Source organism: Drosophila subpulchrella, unplaced genomic scaffold, assembly GCF_014743375.2.
Source record: "Drosophila subpulchrella strain 33 F10 #4 breed RU33 unplaced genomic scaffold, RU_Dsub_v1.1 Primary Assembly Seq101, whole genome shotgun sequence".
NCBI lineage: Eukaryota > Metazoa > Arthropoda > Insecta > Diptera > Drosophilidae > Drosophila > Drosophila subpulchrella.
Window position 1 is genome coordinate 156,849 of NW_023665443.1, and position 22,051 is coordinate 178,899.

At 46.4% G+C, this 22,051-nt stretch overlaps 1 protein-coding gene across 1 annotated transcript; it reads right to left on the minus strand.

Annotated features, from left to right (window-relative positions):
- Positions 1-11,320: 11,320 nt before the first annotated feature.
- Positions 11,321-18,636, minus strand: LOC119558476 (nischarin-like). Its single transcript, XM_037871989.1, has 4 exons — positions 18,551-18,636; positions 17,233-17,537; positions 16,771-17,172; positions 11,321-11,628 (listed from the first exon to the last, which is right to left on the minus strand). The coding sequence occupies exons 1-4, from the start codon at positions 18,634-18,636 to the stop codon at positions 11,321-11,323; spliced, it is 1,101 nt and encodes a 366-aa protein (XP_037727917.1).
- Positions 18,637-22,051: the final 3,415 nt, after the last annotated feature.

The window sequence follows — 22,051 nt, forward strand, 5'->3', positions numbered from 1 at the left end:
AATGAAAACACGTAAACACTTTAATGAATGATTCCTTCCTTAAGCCAATCCCTGATCTGCTTGTCGACTTTCTCAGTTTCCTCGTTCGGTTAGCGCCCAGGTTTCTGATAGACTGGGACTTCATCTGTGAGGAGTATTTTCATATCTACTGGGCTTGACTCTGCCTTGTAATTTTAACTAACCCAACCACTACTGATTTTATGTCGTTATCGAAGCAGATCTAAATCTGGAATTAAATTGTCTTTAATGAAATTAGATGCCATTAACTGATGAAAAGTTTCTGTGAAGTCTGAAATGCCAGTTGAAGACGCATCTACAGCAAAATTTTGATAGTCACGATAAGAATTGAGATGAAAGTTAACTGTGATAGCTGCAGAATGTTTGAGTTTTTATTTTTCACTTCCTTACGAGTGTCCTTGCTACCGCATTGATTTGCCTTGTGATCAAACTGATTGCATTTGAAACATTTTATACCTACTTCCTTACAATCCTTTGCAATATGATTGCCGTTGCTTAAAGCAACGTCTGCCATCTTGGTTAGTTTTAACTAAAGAACTGTCAAACTTTGGCTTTGGTTTAAGCCCCTGACTTGCGCAAATCGTCTCGTAAACCTTAAGTTTCTCACGAAACTCCTTAGGATTTGACGCCTGACGCCAACTTTTATTTTTCTTCGAGTCTGGTATATTCTCCACTATGTATTTTATAATACTTTCTTCGTCCAACTTCGACTGATTTGCCAAAGCGGTCATACTGTAGAAGTATTCTATCAGACTCTCTTTCTGGGTTTTCTTCCTATTTTCGAGCATCTTGTGCACCTGTTTGCTGTAAAATTTTCTCCAAATTCATTTTTTAAAGCTTCTTTTAGTGCATCCCAATCATTTATTACTGGTTGGTTACCCAAGAATAATTTTGCAGCTCCCTTTACCAACTGTCTGCCGTTAATGATTTTTTGAAGATCAGTCCACCCAACTGTAATAGAATTAAGCTCGAAATCTGCAAGCCACTCATTAATATCTGGAGAACCATTTCCAGTGAATGCAGAAAGCGAATCTTCAATATCTTTCAGAGTGAAAGCCATGGCTAAAGCCTAGTACTCAGATCGGCTAGGAGTTTCACAAGTCGAAAAATCTTATTCTTTGTAGTGTGACCGAAGTAGCATGGTCTTACTGTCAAGCATCTGGGTTTGTTGCCAAACGGAAAACAAATCAATTGGAGAAATTTAAAAAGGAGGAGTCTGCTGGTACACAAGGAAATTAGAAGCCATATATAGAAGCCATCGGGTCCTCCAGCTCCGCTTAAGCTGCCAAGTAGCTGGTGGTGTACGGAGTCCTAATGGAGAGATCGTCGGAGATCATATTACTGGTGGTTCTGCTAAAAAGATACTTCTATTAGTACAACGTAGCCAAATTCTTTTCGCCAGATCTGACTTTCTTTGCGAGGACACGCCCGGCAGGATGTCCATGTAGCGAGCGAAGTCCACCTCGGCGTGTTCCTTCCCACTGGGATTCTCTAGTGAATCTCCTCCAGCACTTCATCTATTCTGCGGATTAGCCACTCTTGTGGTATTGCTTACTGTCAGTAAAATATTATTTAATATACATTTATTTGAATAGCTAATAAATACATTACAATTTACCTACTAATGGACCTAGTTTTATATTTTCTAAATATAAGCTTATCTTAACTAATAAATATAAGAACCAACAACAAAAAAAAGGAAGTAGCTTCAGCCCCAAAAACGGCTTGACATAAAAATCTAAAAACAACCCCAAAATTCCATTTGCCTTTTTTCAATTTTTTCTTTTGACATTTCTCTGTTATACATTTTGCCAAAGGGGTTTTAAAATGTGCTGTTCATAATCTTAAGGCATACCCGCAAATAACTGTTTTTTTTAAATTAAGCCTCCTTAGCCAAGTCCCCCAATTTTGTCCTATTCCGCTTTGTCCCTTGTGACGTCATGGCCTCCAAATCTTGCTGTCTTGCTTTCTGCCATATGGAAATAGCCAAGTCGTTAAGTGTGAGCGCATACTAACAAAATACCACATGTACTATTTAAAAGGCGTTTAATTAAACACAGAAAATGTGCGAATAAATCTAATCCAGGTGGAAACTAATGAAAAGAAGAATTCTGAAAACATGATATGCGTGCGTCTGTGTGTCTATACATGCCATCCAGTTCCAAAAAAAAAAAGTTTCACTTGTGAATCACTTTGTGAATCCCGTCAGACATGTCCTCTTGCACAAGTGAAGAACAAGTGACGCTCCATATAGAAAACTGTATGGGATGTCGGATTTTCACAAGTGAAAATTCAAATAGCCAAGTCGTTAAGTGTGAGCGCATACTAACAAAATACCACATGTACTATTTAAAAGGCGTTTAATTAAACACAGAAAATGTGCGAATAAATCTAATCCAGGTGGAAACTAATGAAAAGAAGAATTCTGAAAACATGATATGCGTGCGTCTGTGTGTCTATACATGCCATCCAGTTCCAAAAAAAAAAAGTTTCACTTGTGAATCACTTTGTGAATCCCGTCAGACATGTCCTCTTGCACAAGTGAAGAACAAGTGACGCTCCATATAGAAAACTGTATGGGATGTCGGATTTTCACAAGTGAAAATTCAAATGAAAATTTTTCGAAGTCCCACTGGATTTCACTTGTTCACTTGTACTCATTTTTCGTATGGCCTGTCACGTGCCGGTGACACGTCCCAAGTGAAATCACTCGTGAAAATCAGAATTTTTCCATGAGTTTTCACTTATGAAATCACTTGCAAGTGACACGTCCCAGTGAAATCACTTGGTAAATTCAGTATTTTTCTCATGAGTTTTCACTTATGAAAATATAGAATTTCTTAATTCATACAATTTTAATTACATTTTAATTCATTTTAATTAAATCGTATTATTTCAATAAAGGGACAATTATTGTTAGTATTTCTGCTTTTTTGTTTTGTTAGTTTGTTTTTCACGTTCGTCATCCCCTTTCTCAAACATTTGTCCGGGTCTTCAGAGTCCTTAACCAACGCTTCTGAAAAAATGTATGGGCATAAGATTAAAAAATGCGTTTTACTTGTTTATTTGTATATTTACCTTTTAGAGCTGTGTATAAACCCTTTCTGGAATTTTTTTGGCACAAAACATTTAATTATCCACTTTCGGCTAACGGTACATATTGAATACCTTCAAAACTTACGTACTTTAAACTAAGATCAATGCACAACATCTTAAACTTAATGTAGCACTTACCTGACTTTATTATATTAACTAAACGATTAAAGTAACTCTGCTGCGCACAATTAAAATGGATGATTCGCTTTCAATCACTCAAACAGAATGAACCAAGTCTTCTTCTCACCCCTTTACTTGATTTCTTTTGTTTTCTCTTCGCTGTTGGCGCGTGCCACTGCACCTATACCCTTTCTTAAGTAAAAATATCCGACTATTTAGTTTTGACAAAATACAACACGATTTTTTACAAAATGTTAATACTAAAATGTTTTAAATATTTAAATCAATTTTAACGGACTAAATTTGTACAACTAAACTAAAAAATTATATTCTAATAAAAATGTATAATAAGTAAACATAACATTATAAGTAAATTCAATTTACTAAATTTTACTATAATCAAATAGTTTACTTTTATAAAACAATATTAGTTGCTTTTTTCGATATACAATAATGCTTCTAATATATTAGGGTATGAACATGTCGCTGCTCCACGAAAATTTTTCCGCCGAAATATTAGTCGCTAGCCGAACATAACGGAGAGACGCAAAAAAAAATAACGGACCGGCCGAAATTTGTCTCTGCGAGCGCGGAGTGCAGGCAGATTATAAGACAAGAAAGAGAGGGAAATCTCCGAATATCAAAATTTTGCGTTCTAAGTTCAGATCATATTGCGTACCAATTTTCAATTGAACTGCATCGGTCAGCATAATATAATTTCACAATGGTATGCGACAGTTTCAGCATAAGCTTTTAATTTAAACAAAAAATTAAGTTCCAGAAGCTTGAAGATGAAAAGCTTCTGACCGAGGTTTGTTGGATAAGATTTTAGAATTAATTAGTCAGTCTATTTCGGATTGAAACCACGATCGATTAATGAAATAATCCATTTAAAACAAGAAAGGTAGTTAACTTCGGCAAGCCGAAGTTTGTATACCCTTGCAGTTATAATTAATAAATTTAAGTCGTTATTTTGAAAAACACAAAAAATGATATTTCCAATAGTATAGGATTATATGTCAAAAAACACCGAAGCTATAATTTGTTTCACATTATTTTTCCACCAATTTTTTTTTGATAAAATTAAATTAAAAATTCAAAACTAATTAACAAATGTTATTTCCAAGCGTAGGAGGTTATATGTTAAAAAACACCGAATTTGTTTTTATAATTTGCTTCATATTATTTTCCCACCAATTTTCTGATCGTTCCTATGGCATCTATATGATATAGTCGTTAGAACTAATTAAAAAATGTTATTTCCAAGCGTAGGAGATTATATGTTAAACAAGGAAGATCGAGTACCTCGACTATCAGATACCCGTTACTCAGTTAAAGGAAACAAAGGAAAATGGAGAAATGGAAGCAGCAAAGCGAGATTGAAATGCGCCACCTAACGGCGGTAGACAGATTTAAGCGTTATGGGCTCTAGAGAGGGCGTGGCAATTTTTTTTTAATCAATCGATAGGTATTGACGAGACCAATACATTTCAGTTAAAATATTGTATCTAGCATGAAAATTGTGGGCGCCACAGGCTTGGGCGGACTGTGGGCGTTAGAGTGGGCGTGGCATATTCGCACAACAAACTTACGCAGCGCTCAAGCCTACGGAATCTAAATCTGAAATCCCATTTATCTGTCTTTGATATTTTCCGAGATATCCGCGTTCATACTTACGATTTTTTGAAGTTTGTGGGCAGTTTGTGGGCAGTTTGTGGGCGTTAAAGTGGGCGTGGCAAACTTTATTTGGTTCAATCGATAGGTATGGATAAGAACAATACATTTCAGTTAAAATTTTTATTCTAGCATAAAAACTGTAGGAGCCACAGTTTTGGGCGGTTTGTGGGCCTTAGAGTGGGCGTGGCACTCTACTGAAACAAACTTGCGCTGCGTAAGAAGCTTAGGAATCTGCACGCCAATCAATAGCCTAGCTCTTATAGTTTCCGAGATCTCAGCGTTCATCCGGACGGACAGACAGACGGACAGACGGACATGGCTAGATCGACTCGGCTAGTGATCCTGATCAAGAATATATATACTTTCTGGGGTCGGAAACGCTTCCTTCTGCCTGTTAAATACTTTCCGACGAATCTAGTATACCCTTTTACTCTACGAGTAACGGGTATAAAAACACCAAAGATACTTTTTAAAAATTTGTTTTCCGATAATTCCTATGGGAGCTATAAGATATAGTTGTCCGATCCGGCTGGTTCCGACTTATATACTACCTGTAAAAGAAAGCAGACTTTTGGGAGAGACTAGTTTGCGTAGAAACGGACGGACAGACGGACATGGCTAAATCGACTTGTCTAGTGATGCTGATCAAGAATATATATACTTTATGGGGTCGGAAACGTCTCCTTCACTGCGTTGCAAACTTCTGACTGAAGTCATAATACCCTCTGCAAGGGAATAAAAATTAAGTTAATTAAAAGGTAGACCAAAGAAGGATGGATCAAGAACACTATTAAAACAAAATAATTCGAAACGCACATAATAATCAAATTTGTTAAGCCCAAAAAACCAACCCAAAAGAAAATAATTTGAAGGAAACCCAAAGAAGGAAGGAACGGCATTCAAATTTAGCTACAGATGCAAACGCAGTGGAGGACTATACAATTCAAGAGACCGCCCCAACTATAAAATGTGAAACCACTCTTGAAGTGATAAAATCATAACCAAGAAATCATAAAATTAAATTAATTAACTTAATACGTAGGTTGGAGGGAAGCAGCAGAAACTGCAATGAGTCTTAATAAAATTCAGAGACAGCAGTATTTTATCGCTTTAACATTTTTGCGAAAAGAAATCATGGGAGCTGCCCACGACGCTTTAACCAATAATGGCATGGTTTTAAATGTTCAAACAATCTTGTCTAGATTGGACTTTATGTATACCGACAGGGTAGAATGACAGTTACTGAATCCTTTAATAAAGTAAAAAAAAAAAACAAGAAAGGAAGTTAGCTTCGGCAAACCGAAGCTCATATACCCTTGCTGTAGAGCTGGAGAACAATCGATGGAAACATCGATAGTATCGATTGTCTCAAAATTTCGTGATTTTTCGAAATATTTATTTTCATTATCACTATCACTATCGATTGTTTTTTCTCACTATCGATGGTTTTCCTTTTTTTTTTGCCCATCACCTTATGCTTTTCCCATCACTTTTTTAGCGGGAGTTGGCAAGCGAACAAGTGAATTAATATGTAAGTACATAAAAAAGTAAAATTGATTACACAGTTAACTTATTATACCCGTTACTCGTAGAGTAAAAGGGTATACTAGATTCGTCGGAAAGTATGTAACAGGCAGAAGGAAGCGTTTCCGACCCCATAAAGTATATATATTCTTGATCAGGATCACTAGCCGAGTCGATCTAGCCATGTCCGTCTGTCCGTCTGTCCGTCTGTCCGTCTGTCCGTCTGTCCGTCTGTCCGTCTGTCCGTCTGTCCGGATGAACGCTGAGATCTCGGAAACTATGAGAGCTAGGCTATTGAGATTTGGCGAGCAGATTCCTGAGCTTCTTACGCAGCGCAAGTTTGTTTCAGTAGAGTGCCACGCCCACTCTAACGCCCACAAACCGCCCAAAACTGTGGCTCCTACAGTTTTGATGTTAGATAGAAAATTTTAACTGAAATGTATTAGTCTTGTCCATACCTATCGATTGACCCAAAAAAAATTTTTCTACGCCCACTCTAACGCCCACAAACCTCCCAAGAAAAAAAGCTATGACGTCAGAGCCAGACAGTGCGAAATGTTTTTACGCGTGTATGTGTGTGTATGTAAATAGTTGCCGGCCGAACTTAGCGGCAAAGAGAAAAGCACTGCCGGCGCTCAGAGAGAGCAAAGTGCGCGGCTAACTTATTCTATTGAACAATGAATTTGTCACGCCTACCCTAACGCACACAACGCTTAAATCTGTCTTCCGCCGGTAGGTGGCGCATTTAAATCTCGCTTTGCTGCTTGCATATCTCCATTTCCCTTTGGTCGCTTAAGCTGAGTAACGGGTATCTGATAGTCGAGGTACTCGACTATAGCGTTCTCCCTTGTTTTTATATTGTTTTGGTGTTGGTGCTGGCAGTGACCTGGAATGGATTATGGACAAGTTTCTCAAAAGTAAGTAAATGCGCTTTGGCACTTGTACATGTGTGTGTATGTGTGCATGTGTAATGTTTATAAATCCACGTGTTTTCAGTGCACTTTGTTGTGACAACTTTTAACATTAACATTTTATTCTGCAGCATCAGCAAACAAACTATGCGAGCCGGAGGCTACAAGTCCTAAGCGTCAAGAGGAAGCTACGAGTCCTAAGCGTCGAGGGGAAGCTACGAGTCCTAAGCGTCGAAGGGAAACATCCGTCGCGTGGGAGGACTTTAAAAAATCGAAAGGCAAACCAGAAGCAACATGCAAAATATGCGGTAAGCCGTACAAAACTGCAGGAAATACATCAAATCTGATCGACCACCTTAAACGTTCACATCCCGGCTATCACAAGCCGAACGATAATGCTGCGCAGGCATCCCTTTCCACTTTTTTCGAAAAAGAAAATTTGTATTCCAATGATTCTGTAAGGAAAGTAGGGATTGACAAAAGGGTTATGCTCATGATTGCGCGGGATGTGCAGCCATTTAGTGTAGTAACTGATAATGGTTTTAAAGATTTAGTAGAGTATTGTGACCCGCGGTATAAAATGCCCAGCAAAACTTATTTTCGAGACAAAATGCTTCCATCGGAATATCAATCTTTAAAAAGCAATATTGGCAAATAGTATTATGACATGTCACTGTAATGTAGCCCTTATTGGCTCTTGATGTCCAACCGTCTGTTGTCACACTTATATGTTCAGTAATGCTACATTACAGTGACATGTCATTTTATTGATTCAAATTTTTCAATGAAATCAGCCGTCCTTGCCACCAGAAAGCTTTTAAATCCAACCAATCACACTGCCGCCAATGTTGCGGAGACATTACAGGACATTTTTTTAGAATGGTCCGTGCTGCACAAGATTACTACGATAGTGACGGACAATGATGCTACAATGAAAAAAGCTTGCGATCTCCTTAAAATTAAACATCTGCCGTGCTTCGCACATACTTTAAACTTGCTCGTCCAGGAGGTATTGAAAGTGCAAAGTTTTTCTGAGATTATGAACAAGTGTAAACGCATCGTAACTTTTTTTAAAAGCAGCACAATAGCTACTGAAAAGTATAAGACAGCGCAGGCCGTAAGTGTGCCATATACTTTAGTACAGGAAGTTCCTTAAAGGTGGAACAGCGCTTTTTTTATGATGGAAAGAATCATCAAGACTCATGACGCTATTTCCTATGTTTTGGTAAACACAGCAAAGGCCCCACAGCCATTTTCAATTGAAGAAATTGAGATTTTAAAAGAACTGTGCGCAATAATGTCACGGTTTAATGATGCAAGCAAACAAGCCTCAGCGGATAAAACTGTCACTGTATCACTAATTATACCAATAATTGCCGAGTTGTATCAAAAAATGAATTTAATAAAGTGCTCTTCGAAAGCGGCTCAGGATGCTCATGACTTGATCAAAATTCGTATCAAAGATCGATTTTATCATTATGAATCACGAACTGTCCCTAGAATTGCGACACTGCTAGATCCACGCTTCAAAAAAATAAGGCTTTTTTCTACCATCGAATGCTGAACAAGCTGCTAAGGCTTTGGAGTTGAAGCTCTACGAAATATTGTCTATGAATTCGAATGCTAGTTCCACAGCTCCAGCACCACCACAACCAAGCTTTTATCCTTACCTGCAAGGTAAACTGTCTAATAAAGTTACATCAAACAGGGCAGACTCAATAATACTAATGCGGCAGTACTTTGAGCAAAAAAACGATGATGAAAGCAAGGACCCTTTACTACACTGGAAGGTTAGTATTAGACATGTATAACTATTTGTACAGATTAACCAAAAAAGTCTTTTTCAGATGACCAATGATGATTTTCAAGCCTCCAAGGCCCTCGCTAAAGAATTTCTGTGCGTCCCAGCATCCTCCTGTGCCTCCGAAAGGACTTTTAGTAAGGCAGGACAAATAATTTCAGACCGTCGATGAGCGCTGAAGTCCAAAACTGTAGACCAGTTGTTATTTATTATTAAAAATTTTGACTTATAAAGAATTTGATCTCAAAATATACACTTTTGGCGTTTTTTTTATTTATTTGTTTATTTTTTTTTTATGCATCGATAGTCCATCGATTGTTTTTCTAAAACAATCGAAAACCATCGATGGTCCCACCATCGATTGTTCTCCAGCTCTACTTAGGGTATTTATACCCGTTACTCGTAGAGTAAAAGGGTATACTAGATTCGTCGGAAAGTATGTAACAGGCAGAAGGAAGCGTTTCCGACCCCATAAAGTATATATATTTTTGATCAGGATCACTAGCCGAGTCGATCTAGCCATGTCCGTCTGTCCGTCTGTCCGGATGAACGCTGAGATCTCGGAAACTATGAGAGCTAGGCTATTGAGATTTGGCGAGCAGATTCCTGAGCTTCTTACGCAGCGCAAGTTTGTTTCAGTAGAGTGCCACGCCCACTCTAACGCCCACAAACCGCCCAAAACTGTGGCTCCTACAGTTTTGATGTTAGATAGAAAATTTTAACTGAAATGTATTAGTCTTGTCCATACCTATCGATTGACCATACCTATACGCCCACTCTAACGCCCACAAACCTCCCAAGAAAAAAAGCTATGACGTCAGAGCCAGACAGTGCGAAATGTTTTTACGCGTGTATGTATGTGTGTGTATGTAAATAGTTGCCGGCCGAACTTAGCGGCAAAGAGAAAAGCACTGCCGGCGCTCAGAGAGAGCAAAGTGCGCTGCTAACTTATTCTATTGAACAATGAATTTGTCACGCCTACCCTAACGCACACAACGCTTAAATCTGTCTTCCGCCGGTAGGTGGCGCATTTAAATCTCGCTTTGCTGCTTGCATATCTCTATTTCCCTTTGGTCGCTTAAGCTGAGTAACGGGTATCTGATAGTCGAGGTACTCGACTATAGCGTTCTCCCTTGTTTTCTTTTGCAATTGTGTGTTCCACCCATACGATTTCCAATGTTCCCAACTCAAGGCTACTGAGATATTTCTTATCAAGAAAATACTATTTTTCTCTTGCAATTGCGGAGGGTTAAACGTGATTTTTAGGTCATAGTTTCTAAAGCAATATTGCTTCGAATTGTCTATAGATTCGTTACCTGCCTACGATTTAAAGACCCCCAAATCGAACCTTACGTATATACTAGGCAGCTCTGAAAAGGAACAGACTCTAGGTTCTTTGTATCAATTTCCCGAACTTGTTTCTAAAGCCTAGTACTCACATCGACGAAAACCGCGAGCTAACCATAGGAGTTGTAAGGACCTTTTTCATGGGCTGGGATAAAACTCAGTCCGGCCAGGGTCCTCTACAGTTAAATTTGTAGAAAAATATAGGAACGAAACTGACCGAAACTTGCACCGAGTAAGCGGCTCTAGCGCAACACGGCACCCGAAAGGTATAGTGGAGGGCGAGGCTGCTCCCGGCGAAAATACTAGCGAAACGAGCAGGGTGGCCGATCCCTGAGAAAATACCAACAAAACCGAACGGCGGGGCCGATCCCGGATAGAAAAAATACCAACAAAGCTGAACGGCGTGGCCGTTCCCCCTGGATGTGCGACTCACAAGCTACTGGGGTAGGGGGTAGGGATCCGAGGGGAGGATGGCCGGAGGCGACCCTTCCCTGTGCTCCCTGTGGTCGATCGAGTGGTCGTTTGCACTGAGTAATCGTCTCTGGCGCAACACGATTCTCGACCGGCACAGATCACTGCACGTGGCTCGCGACTACCTAAACCGTATTTGGGGCGGGGTTCCCAGGAGAGGGTGGCCAGAGGCGATCCTTTCCTGTGCTCCTTGTGGGCGATCGGGTGGTCGTTTGCACCGAGCAAGCTTCTCTAATGCAACACGATTCCCGACCGGCACAAATCACTGCACGTGGGTTCCCGAAAAATGCACAAATTCACGCGGACACATACTTCTTCATTCTCTTTTATCTTTATTATTCGCTAGTTTCACAAGTTATTTTCCTAGTCCCCTACTCGCACTCAGTCTGATCTCTATTGTCTGTGTCCCACTTACTGCGATGCTTGCGTCCGGCGACCACGGCACGGTGGAGATGGAGTCGCCGTTACGAGCTTCGCGTGACTGGAGGCTGAGGATTGGGCTGAAGCTGGGTGGTGTGGGGCTCCGGTCTGACAGGGCCGAGTCCCGGCTGGGGGGTGCGCCGTCGTTGGTATCCATGTCCGAGTCATGGTGGTCGACCGGTTGGTAGACCCCTGCGACTAAGTTTGGGTAGAAGGGCTCCATCCTGTTGCTGTAGTTCCGATCTGTAGATTGCTAGAAAATTAGCCTAGGCCTACGTTCCTTACTTGCCCTGCCTGAGTGCGAGGATCGACTTATCTAGTGGGTACAACTCTCAGCTTAACCTAGTTTTCTACTAAAGTTATTACTACGATGCTTTTGGTACATTCGTCGACTCCCTTATGTTGGGCACGCGCTCTCTCCGGTGGCTTCTTCCGGGTCCCCTAGTTGGTCGCTGCGTTGATGGTACTCCTTCAGGTCGCCTACTCCTGCTGTTCGCCTCTTCCTGTTTTCCATATGTTGTATCCTGACGATATTCGGGGAGAGGAACTTCAGCACCTTAAATGGCCCCGAGTACTTAGGAGCAAGCTTCGCGTTAAAGCCTTCGCTGGCCTTTGACAGGTGGTGGAGGCGGACCATAACCTGTGATCCGAGCTGGGGTCTCCACTCGCGACGTTGCAAATTGTAGTGGCGGCCTTGTTCCTGAGAAGCCATCTGGTTGGTTTCCAGCGCAGTGCGGAAAGCTTCCTGAAGTCGTTTAGCTCGCTCAGTGGGGTCCAACGGCGACGAGTGTAGACCAGGCGTGACCACATCAAAGAGGGCTCCTGGCATTCTGGGTTCCCTACCCTGCACCAGATAGGCGGGGCTGAAACCGGTGCTATCTGAGATGCTCGTGTTTATGGCCAGCGAGATCTCTGGCAGTAGCTGATCCCATGTCCTGTGATCCTGGTCCACGTACTGGGCTATCATTGTCTTCATGGTCCGGTTTGCCCGTTCGGTGGGCTTCTGCTGCGGGGAATAGGGAGCTGTGTATTCCAGTTTGATGCCGTTAGTGCGGCAGAATGTCTTGAATCCGCGGCTGGTGAACTGCGTGCCGTTGTCGCAGATCAAAGTCCTGGGTGCTCCAAAGCGGGATATTATGCTTTCCCGAAATCCAAACTCCAGTTGGGCGGCTGTGGCCTTCTTTAGGGGGATGATCTCGACCCATTTGGAAAAGACATCTATAAATACGAGCAGCATGGTATTCCCTCGTCGGGTCCGAGGAAGAGGTCCAACGAAGTCGGCTCCGACGAGCGCGAATGGCTCCGTGGGATGGCGGGTGAGCATTTTGCCCGCCGGTTTGCTTTGACTCACCTTGTATTGTTGGCAAACCAAGCAGCTGGTGACGTACCGCACAACGTCTCGATGTAATCCCGGCCAGAAATATCGTTGGGCAATCCGTGTGCGAGTCTTCCGGATGCCCAGGTGACCAGCAGAAGGGTGGTCGTGGCATTCCTCCAGCACTCGTTGTCTCTGCTCCCGAGGCACGCAAAGCTTCCATGGGTTGCTGTTTCCCACGTCTGAGGTGTGTCCGATGTGTCGATACAGCTGTCCGTGATCCAGAGTGTAATCCGGAAACTTTTCGGGGCGCCTCTGGACTTCTTCTTGCATCCTCCGGATCCATTTGCACTGAGTTCCGTGTTCCGCGAGCAGCTGAAGTATCCCTAGGGGTTGTCGGGAGAGGGCGTCGGCGACAACGTTGTATTTGCCCTTCCGATAGAGGACGGTAAACTGGTGTTGTTGCAGCTCCAGAGCCCACCGGGCTATGCGGCCCGTGGGGTTGTCAATCGAGATCAACCACTTGAGAGCGAGGTGATCCGTAATCACGTCAAACTGGTAGCCCTCCAAGTAGCAGCGTAGCTTCCGCGTGGCCCAAACTATGGCGAGGCACTCCTTTTCGGTATTGGAGTAGTTTTCCTCGGCTCGCTCGAGGCGTCGACTTACGTAGGCGATGACCTTTTCCTCTCCATCGATGCTCTGAGTGAGGACTGCTCCAAGTCCTGCATCACTTGCATCCGTCTGAAGCTGGATTTTGTATTCAAAATTTGGGCAGGCCAGTACCGGTGCGGCCGTTAGTCTGGCTTTGAGTGTCTCAAATGCCTGCTGTTGGGGCTCCTCCCAGCTCCACTTTACCCCCTTCCTGAGGAGTCGGGACATGGGCTGAACGATGGAGGCGAAATCCTGGACGAAGCGTCGATACCAAGATGCGATGCCCAAATGGCGACGGAGTTCCTTGACGTTGGTTGGCGGGCGTAGTCCCTGGATAGCAGCTATCTTATCTGGGTCCGTCCTGATGCCTTCTTCGCTGATCAAGTGGCCTAAGTATACCAGCTTTTTCTGGAAAAACTTGCACTTGCCTTGATTCAGCCGAAACTTTGCTTCCCGCAGTCGTCGGAAGACTTCCCTGAGATTCCTGGCATGTTCCTCCCACGTCGCCCCGATGACGATGATGTCATCCAAGTAGGCGAAGGGGGGGGGGTGAAGTGTGGTTCCATATCCGGCCCGATGACGCTGTCAAGGGCTCGCTGGAACGTTGCAGGGGCAGAATGCAGTCCAAAGGGCATGACTTTCCAGTGGAAGAGTCCACGCCCAGGGACGGTGAAAGCCGTGCATTCGCGGCTTCCTACTGCCATAGGGATCTGCCAGTATCCATTCTTAAGATCCAGCGTTGAGATGAACCGGGCGTTCCGTAGCCGCTCCAATATGTGGTTGATTCGTGGGAGTGGGTACGCATCGGGTATGGAATGTGCGTTGAGTTGTCGATAGTCGACGCACATCCGCATATCCCCTGTCTTCTTCCGCACGAGCACCAGCGGGGCACTGTGCGGGCTACGGGAGGGCTCGATTCAGTCGTCTCATAATAGCTCGTCCAACTGCTGATTGATTATGCTCTGCATGGCGGGGTTCTTTGGATAATACCGCTGTTTTAGTGGCTTATTACCCCGGAGAGTGATGGTATGCTCGGCGATCTCCGTTGGCCCGCTTAGCTCGTCGAAAAGCTGTAGCTCCCCCTGCAGAAAGTGGGCGGTTTCCTCGGCTGCTAAATCTATACAATTACGAATTTAATGTGCACGATGGAGTAATTTCGCTTCTAAGTGGCGTAAAATGAAGTGTGCTCCCCCCTATCTTTCCCCGGGCACCTGTCACAAGTGTCCACAAGGATCCTTAAATTTTTATGATGACCAGGTCTCCGCCCAAGCAAAATATTTACACGCCAGTTGGGTTCCTGCCCGCAATTTTCAGCTTAGCCTGGTTGGGTCCTCCGCTACAGTGGCCAGGTGTCCGTGGGGGCAGTGGCTCCGGAGCGGGTTGTGCTTCCGTGCGCTGGCTGTGTCCGACTGGGCTGGCAGCTGATATATACCGATTTTCCGTTGTGGTTCCCGAGGCCCAGGTGAGGTGGCTGGTTTGCGCGTGTGAGTTTCCACCGTTGTGGTGGCCAACATGGCGCTCGTGGAGGGGCGTCGAAACGGGTTCTTCTCCTTTGCCGTGGCGGCGTCCGCCTGCGGCTGTAGGCCGTACCTGTTCTCCGTGGTGATGCAGGTTTCCGCGGTGTCGCGCGGTGTCCCGAGGGGTCAGGACTTGTCTTCCGCACTGGCGCGGTTGGCTTTATGTGAGTCCTCGGAGCAGGCTTTGGAACTGTTTTGGTCCCCCCCTCGGTGCCTTGCGATGATTGCGGCGTACCGGGTGTGCTTGGGGATTGCGCGGTTGCGGCCGTAGGAGTCGCCCGCGTATCTGGGGTTGGTTCTACCTTCCGGGCGGCAGGTGGGGCTAGTTGCAAGCAGACTTGCCCGCAGATTAGAGTTGCGCTGATGGCGCAGAGAAAGTCGATGCCCAAAATCACTTCATCCAGGATCGTTGGCAGGACTAGTAGCGTCAGCCCGATCGGTCGGTCGTTTAAGCCGACTTGCGCCTGGAGGGCCTTGGTCACCTCTTTCTGGGATCAATCTGCCAGAGAGATGCGGGAGCGGACTTCTCTGCTGTTTCTTCCTGAGTCTAGGCGCTTGGCGATCGCTTCGCTGACAAAGCTTCGCGAGGCTCCTGTGTCGATTGTGGCCGAGAAAGGTTGTCCCTCGATGGTAACATTGGCAACAATCCGCCCCCCCGCCAGGCGGAGTGGGGAATCTAGTGATGGGGGAGCACCGAGTGGGTCACCGCGGGCTCCCGACGTGGGCGGCGACCCTGGCCGTTTTCTGTCCGGCGGCAGCAGTCGATGGTACGGATGCTTCGTTTCCCACAGCAGTACATCAGCGGTGGGTTTCGGCATTCTCGTGTGAAGTGTCCAATTTCTCCGCAGCGGTGACAAGCTCGGCCGATGTCAACCGGTGGTTCCGCTTCCTGGGCGATCATCCCGTTGGATATCGCCGGCTTCCTGGGTCCAGAGGGCGTTGGAGCGGGAAAGTTCTGGGGTCGAGGTGTGGGTCTTCCGCTGCTCTCCCTGCCGGAATTCCAGCTTGCGGTTGGAATTAGGGCTGCATGTCGAACGGGGTCTCGATCCCGTGCGATTTCGAACGCAGTTGCCAGTTGGGTAAGCCCCTCTAGTGAGGAGAACTCATGTCGCCGTATGAAAAGCTGGTACTCCGGCATCAAATTCTCGTAGATCCGCTCGAGCTCCTGGTGTAGTGAGTACTTGGCGCGTTGCATCATCAGGCGTAATTCCACTACGTATATTTTGAAGAGCTCGCCCACTTGTTGTTGCCTGGTCCGGATGTCATCTTCTAGGCTCTGGTAGTACCGCGGAGGCAAGAAAAACTCCAGAAACTCTCTCCGGAAAGTTTCCCATGGCTCGGTGTGCATTTGGTATGCCCGGTACCAGCCTTCGGCGCGGCCTGAGAGAAGTCCAATGACGGCCCTCGGTATGTCACTCGTTCTCACATTGTAGGCAGTGGCACCTTCCTCGATGCGTTCTATAAAATGAACGGGGTCTGTCTGTCCGTCAAAAAGTACGCCCCATCCTCGCAGTTTCTCGGCGAACACGGCCGCGGATATGGGGCTGTGCGGAAGATGGGCGGCTGGGTTGGCGGCCGGTATCTCCCGTCCAGGGCTTTTCCGTAGGTTCCCTAAGCAGGGCACGGAAAACGTGTGATCCTCGATTCCGGGCATCGGTGAGGTGGTCCGACTGGTGGACGTCCTCGGGGTGGGTGCTTCCGGGTATATTGCCTCCAATGCGGCAAAGCGCTCTCGTAGAGCCGGGCTGTGGTCTCCTCCTCCGATAAAGGATGCCAATCGTGGTCGTAGTTCGTCTACTTGGCCGTTCGGGTCAAGTCCAAACTCTTTTAGCAGAGCCTGCAGCTCGTCCTTCCGGCGGTAGGCGATCCACCTGACCCCCATGTTTGCGGTCGTGGAATCACCCCCGGTTGCGGTGAAAAACCAGTCCTCTTCCAGTCCGGCAGCTGCCGGTTCTGCCTTTGATTCTGCGTCCTCTGACGTTTTCTTTCCCGAGTCACTGGGCATACGCGCGGTGGCGCTGCCGATGGCTCTGCTGGGGATCACTCGGTGAGCGCTCCTAGTGGCGTGACTGGGCGCTGGGCGCTGGGCGCTACCAGGCAGGTACTGCTGACGTGCGGCAGTGGCTGACCGATGTGGTTGCGGCTGGCGCTCCCGTTGCCCCGTGGACGGCGCTGCTGGCGGCGCGGTGGACGTTGCTAAGGGCGCGGTGGCCGCTCGTTGCGCGCTCCTGGTGGCGTTCGTAGCGTGGCTAGTGACCACGTATCCGGCGCGGTTGGCGCTGCTGAGGGCGCGGCTGGGCGCTGCTGTGGGCGCGGTGATTGGCGCTCGGTTGGCGCTGCTGAGGGCGCCTGTTGGGCACTAACGCCGCTCGATGGGCTCTGCTGATGGGCGCTGAACGCTACTGAGGGCGCGGAAGCCGCTCGGTGGGCGCTGCTGAGGTTGGCGCTCCTGATGGCGCTCGGTTGACACTGCTGTGGGTGCCGTTGGTACTGTTGATGGCACGGTTTTGCGCTCTGTGGGCGCGGCTGGTTGGCGCTCCTGATGGCGCTCGGTGAGCGCGGCTGGTGAGCGGCGGCGCTGATCGTTGGGCGCTCCTGATGAACACGTGGGTGCCGCTGGTGGTGCACTGACGCCGCTCGTTGGGCGCTGCTGGGCCGCTCTGTGGGCGCTGCTCGGGGCGCGGTATGCGCTTGATGGCTTCGTGGGAGGCCACGTGGCTATGTGGCGCTCCGGGAGTGGGTTGGCGTTGGCGGGCGCAGCGTTACGGGATCCCCTACTCTAACTATTCCTGCGGTCTCCTATCTTTCTCTAAATCTCGTCTACTGGACATGGGTCTTTAGGCCATGCGGTTGGTAATAAAAACCCAACTCTCCTGAAGGATATCTAGTCGTCCTTATTAGTCCCTGTTCGGGCACCAAACTGTAAGGACCTTTTTCATGGGCTGGGATAAAACTCAGTCCGGCCAGGGTCCTCTACAGTTAAATTTGTAGAAAAATATAGGAACGAAACTGGACGGGGGGTTGCCGCGGGGATTTGCGGGGAAAGAGGCCAGAGTATCCGCGTTGCACCGAGCAAGCGGCTCTAGCGCAACACGGCACCCGAAAGGTATAGTGGAGGTCGGGGCTGCTCCCGGCGAAAATACTAGCGAAACGAGCAGCGTGGCCGATCCCTGAAAAAATACCAACAAAGCTGAACGACGTGGCCGTTCCCCCTGGATGTGCGACTCACAAGCTACTGGGGTAGGGGGTAGGGATCCGAGGGGAGGATGGCCGGAGGCGACCCTTCCCTGTGCTCCCTGTGGTCGATCGAGTGGTCGTTTGCACTGAGTAATCGTCTCTGGCGCAACACGATTCCCGACCGGCACAGATCACTGCACGTGGCTCGCGACTACCTAAACCGTATTTGGGGCGGGGTTCCCAGGAGAGGGTGGCCAGAGGCGATGCTTTCCTATGCTCCTTGTGGGCGATCGGGTGGTCGTTTGCACCGAGCAAGCTTCTCTAATGCAACACGATTCCCGACCGGCACAAATCACTGCACGTGGGTTCCCGAAAAATGCACAAATTCACGCGGACACATACTTCTTCATTCTCATTTATCTTTATTATTCGCTAGTTTCACAAGTTATTTTCCTAGTCCCCTACTCGCACTCAGTCTGATCTCTATAGTCTGTGTCCCACTTACTCCTTGGATCCGGCGTGCCGACGCTCGTGCCGCTGTGCCACTCCGGGTTGAAGTCCGCTCCTAGGTCTGGTCGCCTTTTCTGCCATTCGGGAATGAGAGCGAGCTTCCGCCCTTGCGGCCGCATGTAAGCTCGGTTTGTCGGGTTTTTTTCGTTTCCCAACACAGTTTCATATCGATCCTCCGCCTATCGCTATCGGCACTATCAGCTGTTGGCCCTCGGTTGACCAACACTGGGTGGTTTTCCAGCCCTGATGCGCGCGATATTTAAATCTGATAAGCTTAGCTTCTAGTTTGAACTTAAATAAATTGCCTTCGTGGCGTAACGACTTATGGCTAACTTATGCTTATAACTTATAAATAAATGGCCGTCGTGCCGTAATATCCAATTGTATGCCTTCGTGGCGGAAAGAATAAAAGTGGCGAAATGTGGAGGGTGCGTTTCACGCATCCTCACAGAGTGAGCGAGAAGAAGATACGCGGCTAACGGTTTTCGTCGGGTCTGTTTTTCAGCGCGGTACTCAGACGAGCTAAGGAAATACCAGAAAGAATACCAGACTTAGCGAGTGAATGTCGGTGAAGCCTAGTAGCAAAGACCATAGAATAATTATTCTATGGTCATGGCCATAGAATAATTATTCTATGGTCTTTGCTAGTAATCAGATCGGCTAAGAGCTTTACTAGTGTGACCGAAGTTTTTAAAGTTCACCAGCTATGCATGTAGACTTACTGTCAGGCATCCTTTTTCTTCTTTTGGGGGTTTTCTTAAATTTTTAATTTTTAAATTCCCCACCGCTTTTGCACGAGCACCGCAAAGGCTTAATTTTTTTTTCTTTGGACCGCGGCTAACGGCGTTCATCGAAATTCACTCGCTAAATCTGGTATTTTTTCTGGCTTAATTGACATTCTGACATTCTTTCATATAAATTTGTAATTTATCGTATCGGATTGATATGTTTGTATTATCAATATATTAATCAGTTTTGATTTTACTTTTTTGTTTTGTATACAAATAAATATTATAATAAGGTTGAATATAAGGCCTTAAATTGTAATTTTGTAATAATATTGAAAAAAAAGACGGGAGGCAAGTTATAGCAAAGTAAAAACCAGGAAGAACCTCAACTAAAGAGACCCAAGAGAGATGGAGATACGCAAGCAGCAAAGCTTTTTTTTTTCCGAAATTGCAGGGCGACACCTATCGTCGACTACAATGCTGGGTCATAACTTCTTAATTGTCCGATTTGAACGTATTCATAAACCAAAGAACAACGTATTCATAAACCAAAGAAAATCCCATTAACACTTTTACCAAACCTTTTTTGAGGTCAATCGATGGCATCTTTCTGAAATACGTTTACGCTGCTCAAGAACCTTTGTAGTCTACATGATTATTCCCAACTTTCTAGATCAGTATCACTAGCCGAGTCGATCTAGCCATGTCCGTCTGTCCTGCGCAGCGCAAATTTGTTTCAGCAAGGTGCTACGCCCACTCTAACACCCACAATCGCCCATAACTCTAAAACCTGTCTAGCGCCCACACTTTGTAATAATTTGTTCTTATTATCAATACCCATCTAAAAAAATTATTCATTCAATAAAAAGTTATAACCAAACAATAATAAACAAGGAAGAACACTATAGTCGAGTACCCCGACTATTAGGTACCCGTTACTCAGCTAAAGGGACCAATGGGAAAAGGAGATATGCAAGCAGCGAGGTTAGGTTAGGTTAGGTAGGAGTGGTTGGAGATTAGATACCAATCCCCACACTTAGGCCCCATTGGGTCCCTTGTGATACCACGTGATCTCTGAGCAGATCCTTTTCCCTAGCCATGAGTTTTTTGCTTTTGCGAAGTATTTTGTTCTTAGGAAACATAGGAGTTCTTGAATGTTTACGCCTTGAATGGCCGCAAGGTTCGGAAGTGTTTAGCTACCTAGGGTTTGAAAGCGCTATAGGTTATGCGCAGGGCAGAAGCATAGAAGGTGTTCGATGCTCTCCTCCTCATCTAACTGTTTGCATCTGAGGCAGATGTCGTGGTCCCTATAAGACAGTGGCCCGTGAGGGCATTTAGGAGAGTGGAGATGACATTGTAGGAGACCTTTTGTTCTTTTCGAGTTGTAATTTGGCCATGTGAGTCTAGAATTGTGGCATGTTGAGATTGAGTTTCAACGGTTATTGGAAAGTGTGTACAGTCTCCGCCTGAGATGGAGCTTGCAGGTAGCCATGGGCATACCCACCGTGTCCTTATCGCGAAGGATGTCGGCGGTTGTCCCTTGTCTTGCTAGCTTGTCTGCTATGCAGTTGCCCTCAATAATACTTTGTCCAGGCACCCAGATGAGGTTGATTCTCAGATGAGTGGCCATCTCGTTAAGAGATTTGCGGCATTCAGAGATTGCTTTTGAGTTTGTTGTGTAGGAGTCGAGGGCCTTAGGGCTGCTTGGCTATCCGAGAAGATGAAAATGTCTATGTCGTGATGTTCTGATGTGTCCAGGTGGGCCATGGCTTCCTGAATTGCCATGACTTCCGCTTGGAAAAGACTACAGTGGTCTGGTAGGCTGAATGAGACTTTTATGTCTAGTTTGGGGGATAAGACTTCCCCACCTGTTTGGGAGTTAAGCTTGGAGCCGTCTGTGTATATGTTGTGAGGAGTTGAATAACTCCCCACAAATAGAAGCAGCAGCAGATGGCCGGCCGCTTACCAGATACGCGGCGAATTCGCGTAGTAACGGCGCGGCGAAGAGAGTTTGGAGACTTGGATGGAGGACAAGAGAGTTTGGAGACTAGGATGGAGATCGAGAGAGTTTGGAGACTAAGGACGGAGAGCGAGAGAGATTGGAGACCAAGGATGCAGATCGAGAGAGAATGGAGACTTCGCGGGCAGAGCAAGAGTGCCGTGTGCAAAAGCGGATAACGGAACTTCACCGGACTTTGGACTCTCCCGTGAACTTTGGACCGGGAGAAGAAGTGCCACATCTCGGCAGTGGAGTGGCACACAGGCGTGCCACAAACATCATGTGAATCAGCAGGACGGCAGCAGTGGGCGGAACATCGATTGGAGCGGTACGTGAAGGACAAGTGGGTCAACCAGGAGGCACGGACTTTGGACCCGGAGTGGAGAGATCCAGCGTGCCGTGCGCAAAAGGGGAATAACGGTTCCCGGAGGCCCTATATAAGGCCGCAGAGCGCTGGCAGCTGGATCAGTCGATCACGAGGAGTCAAGCCTTCAAGATCAGTTAAAGTACCAAGTGAACAGCCAGACAAGCAAGTAATCTACGAGGGAGCTACAACCAAGCGAGTCGTCGGAAGCAGCGCCGTGGGAAGCACACAAGGAGCAAGATCGCCACGTCGAGACGTTCGGGATTGGGACATCAGGAATCTCCGAATTGAGACACAAGTGGCTGAGTTCCGGAAGGCATCACACGGCTAAGTCAAGGCGTTCGTTTTCCAACTTTGTCACGACCACACCCTGGCGAGTCGCCCGGCGGGTCTGTCAGAGACAAG

Coding starts and splice junctions, on each gene's coding strand:
- LOC119558476 (XM_037871989.1), bottom strand. CDS start 18,636: ATGGCAGAAAAGGCGACCAGACCTAGGAGCGGACTTCAACCCGGAGTG. Junction 17,538..18,550: donor CGGCACGCCGGATCCAAGGA/GTAAGTGGGACA, acceptor CGCCCCGAGCAG/CGCCCACAGAGCGGCCCAGC. Junction 11,629..16,770: donor GTTTTTCACCGCAACCGGGG/GTGATTCCACGA, acceptor AGCAATCTACAG/ATCGGAACTACAGCAACAGG.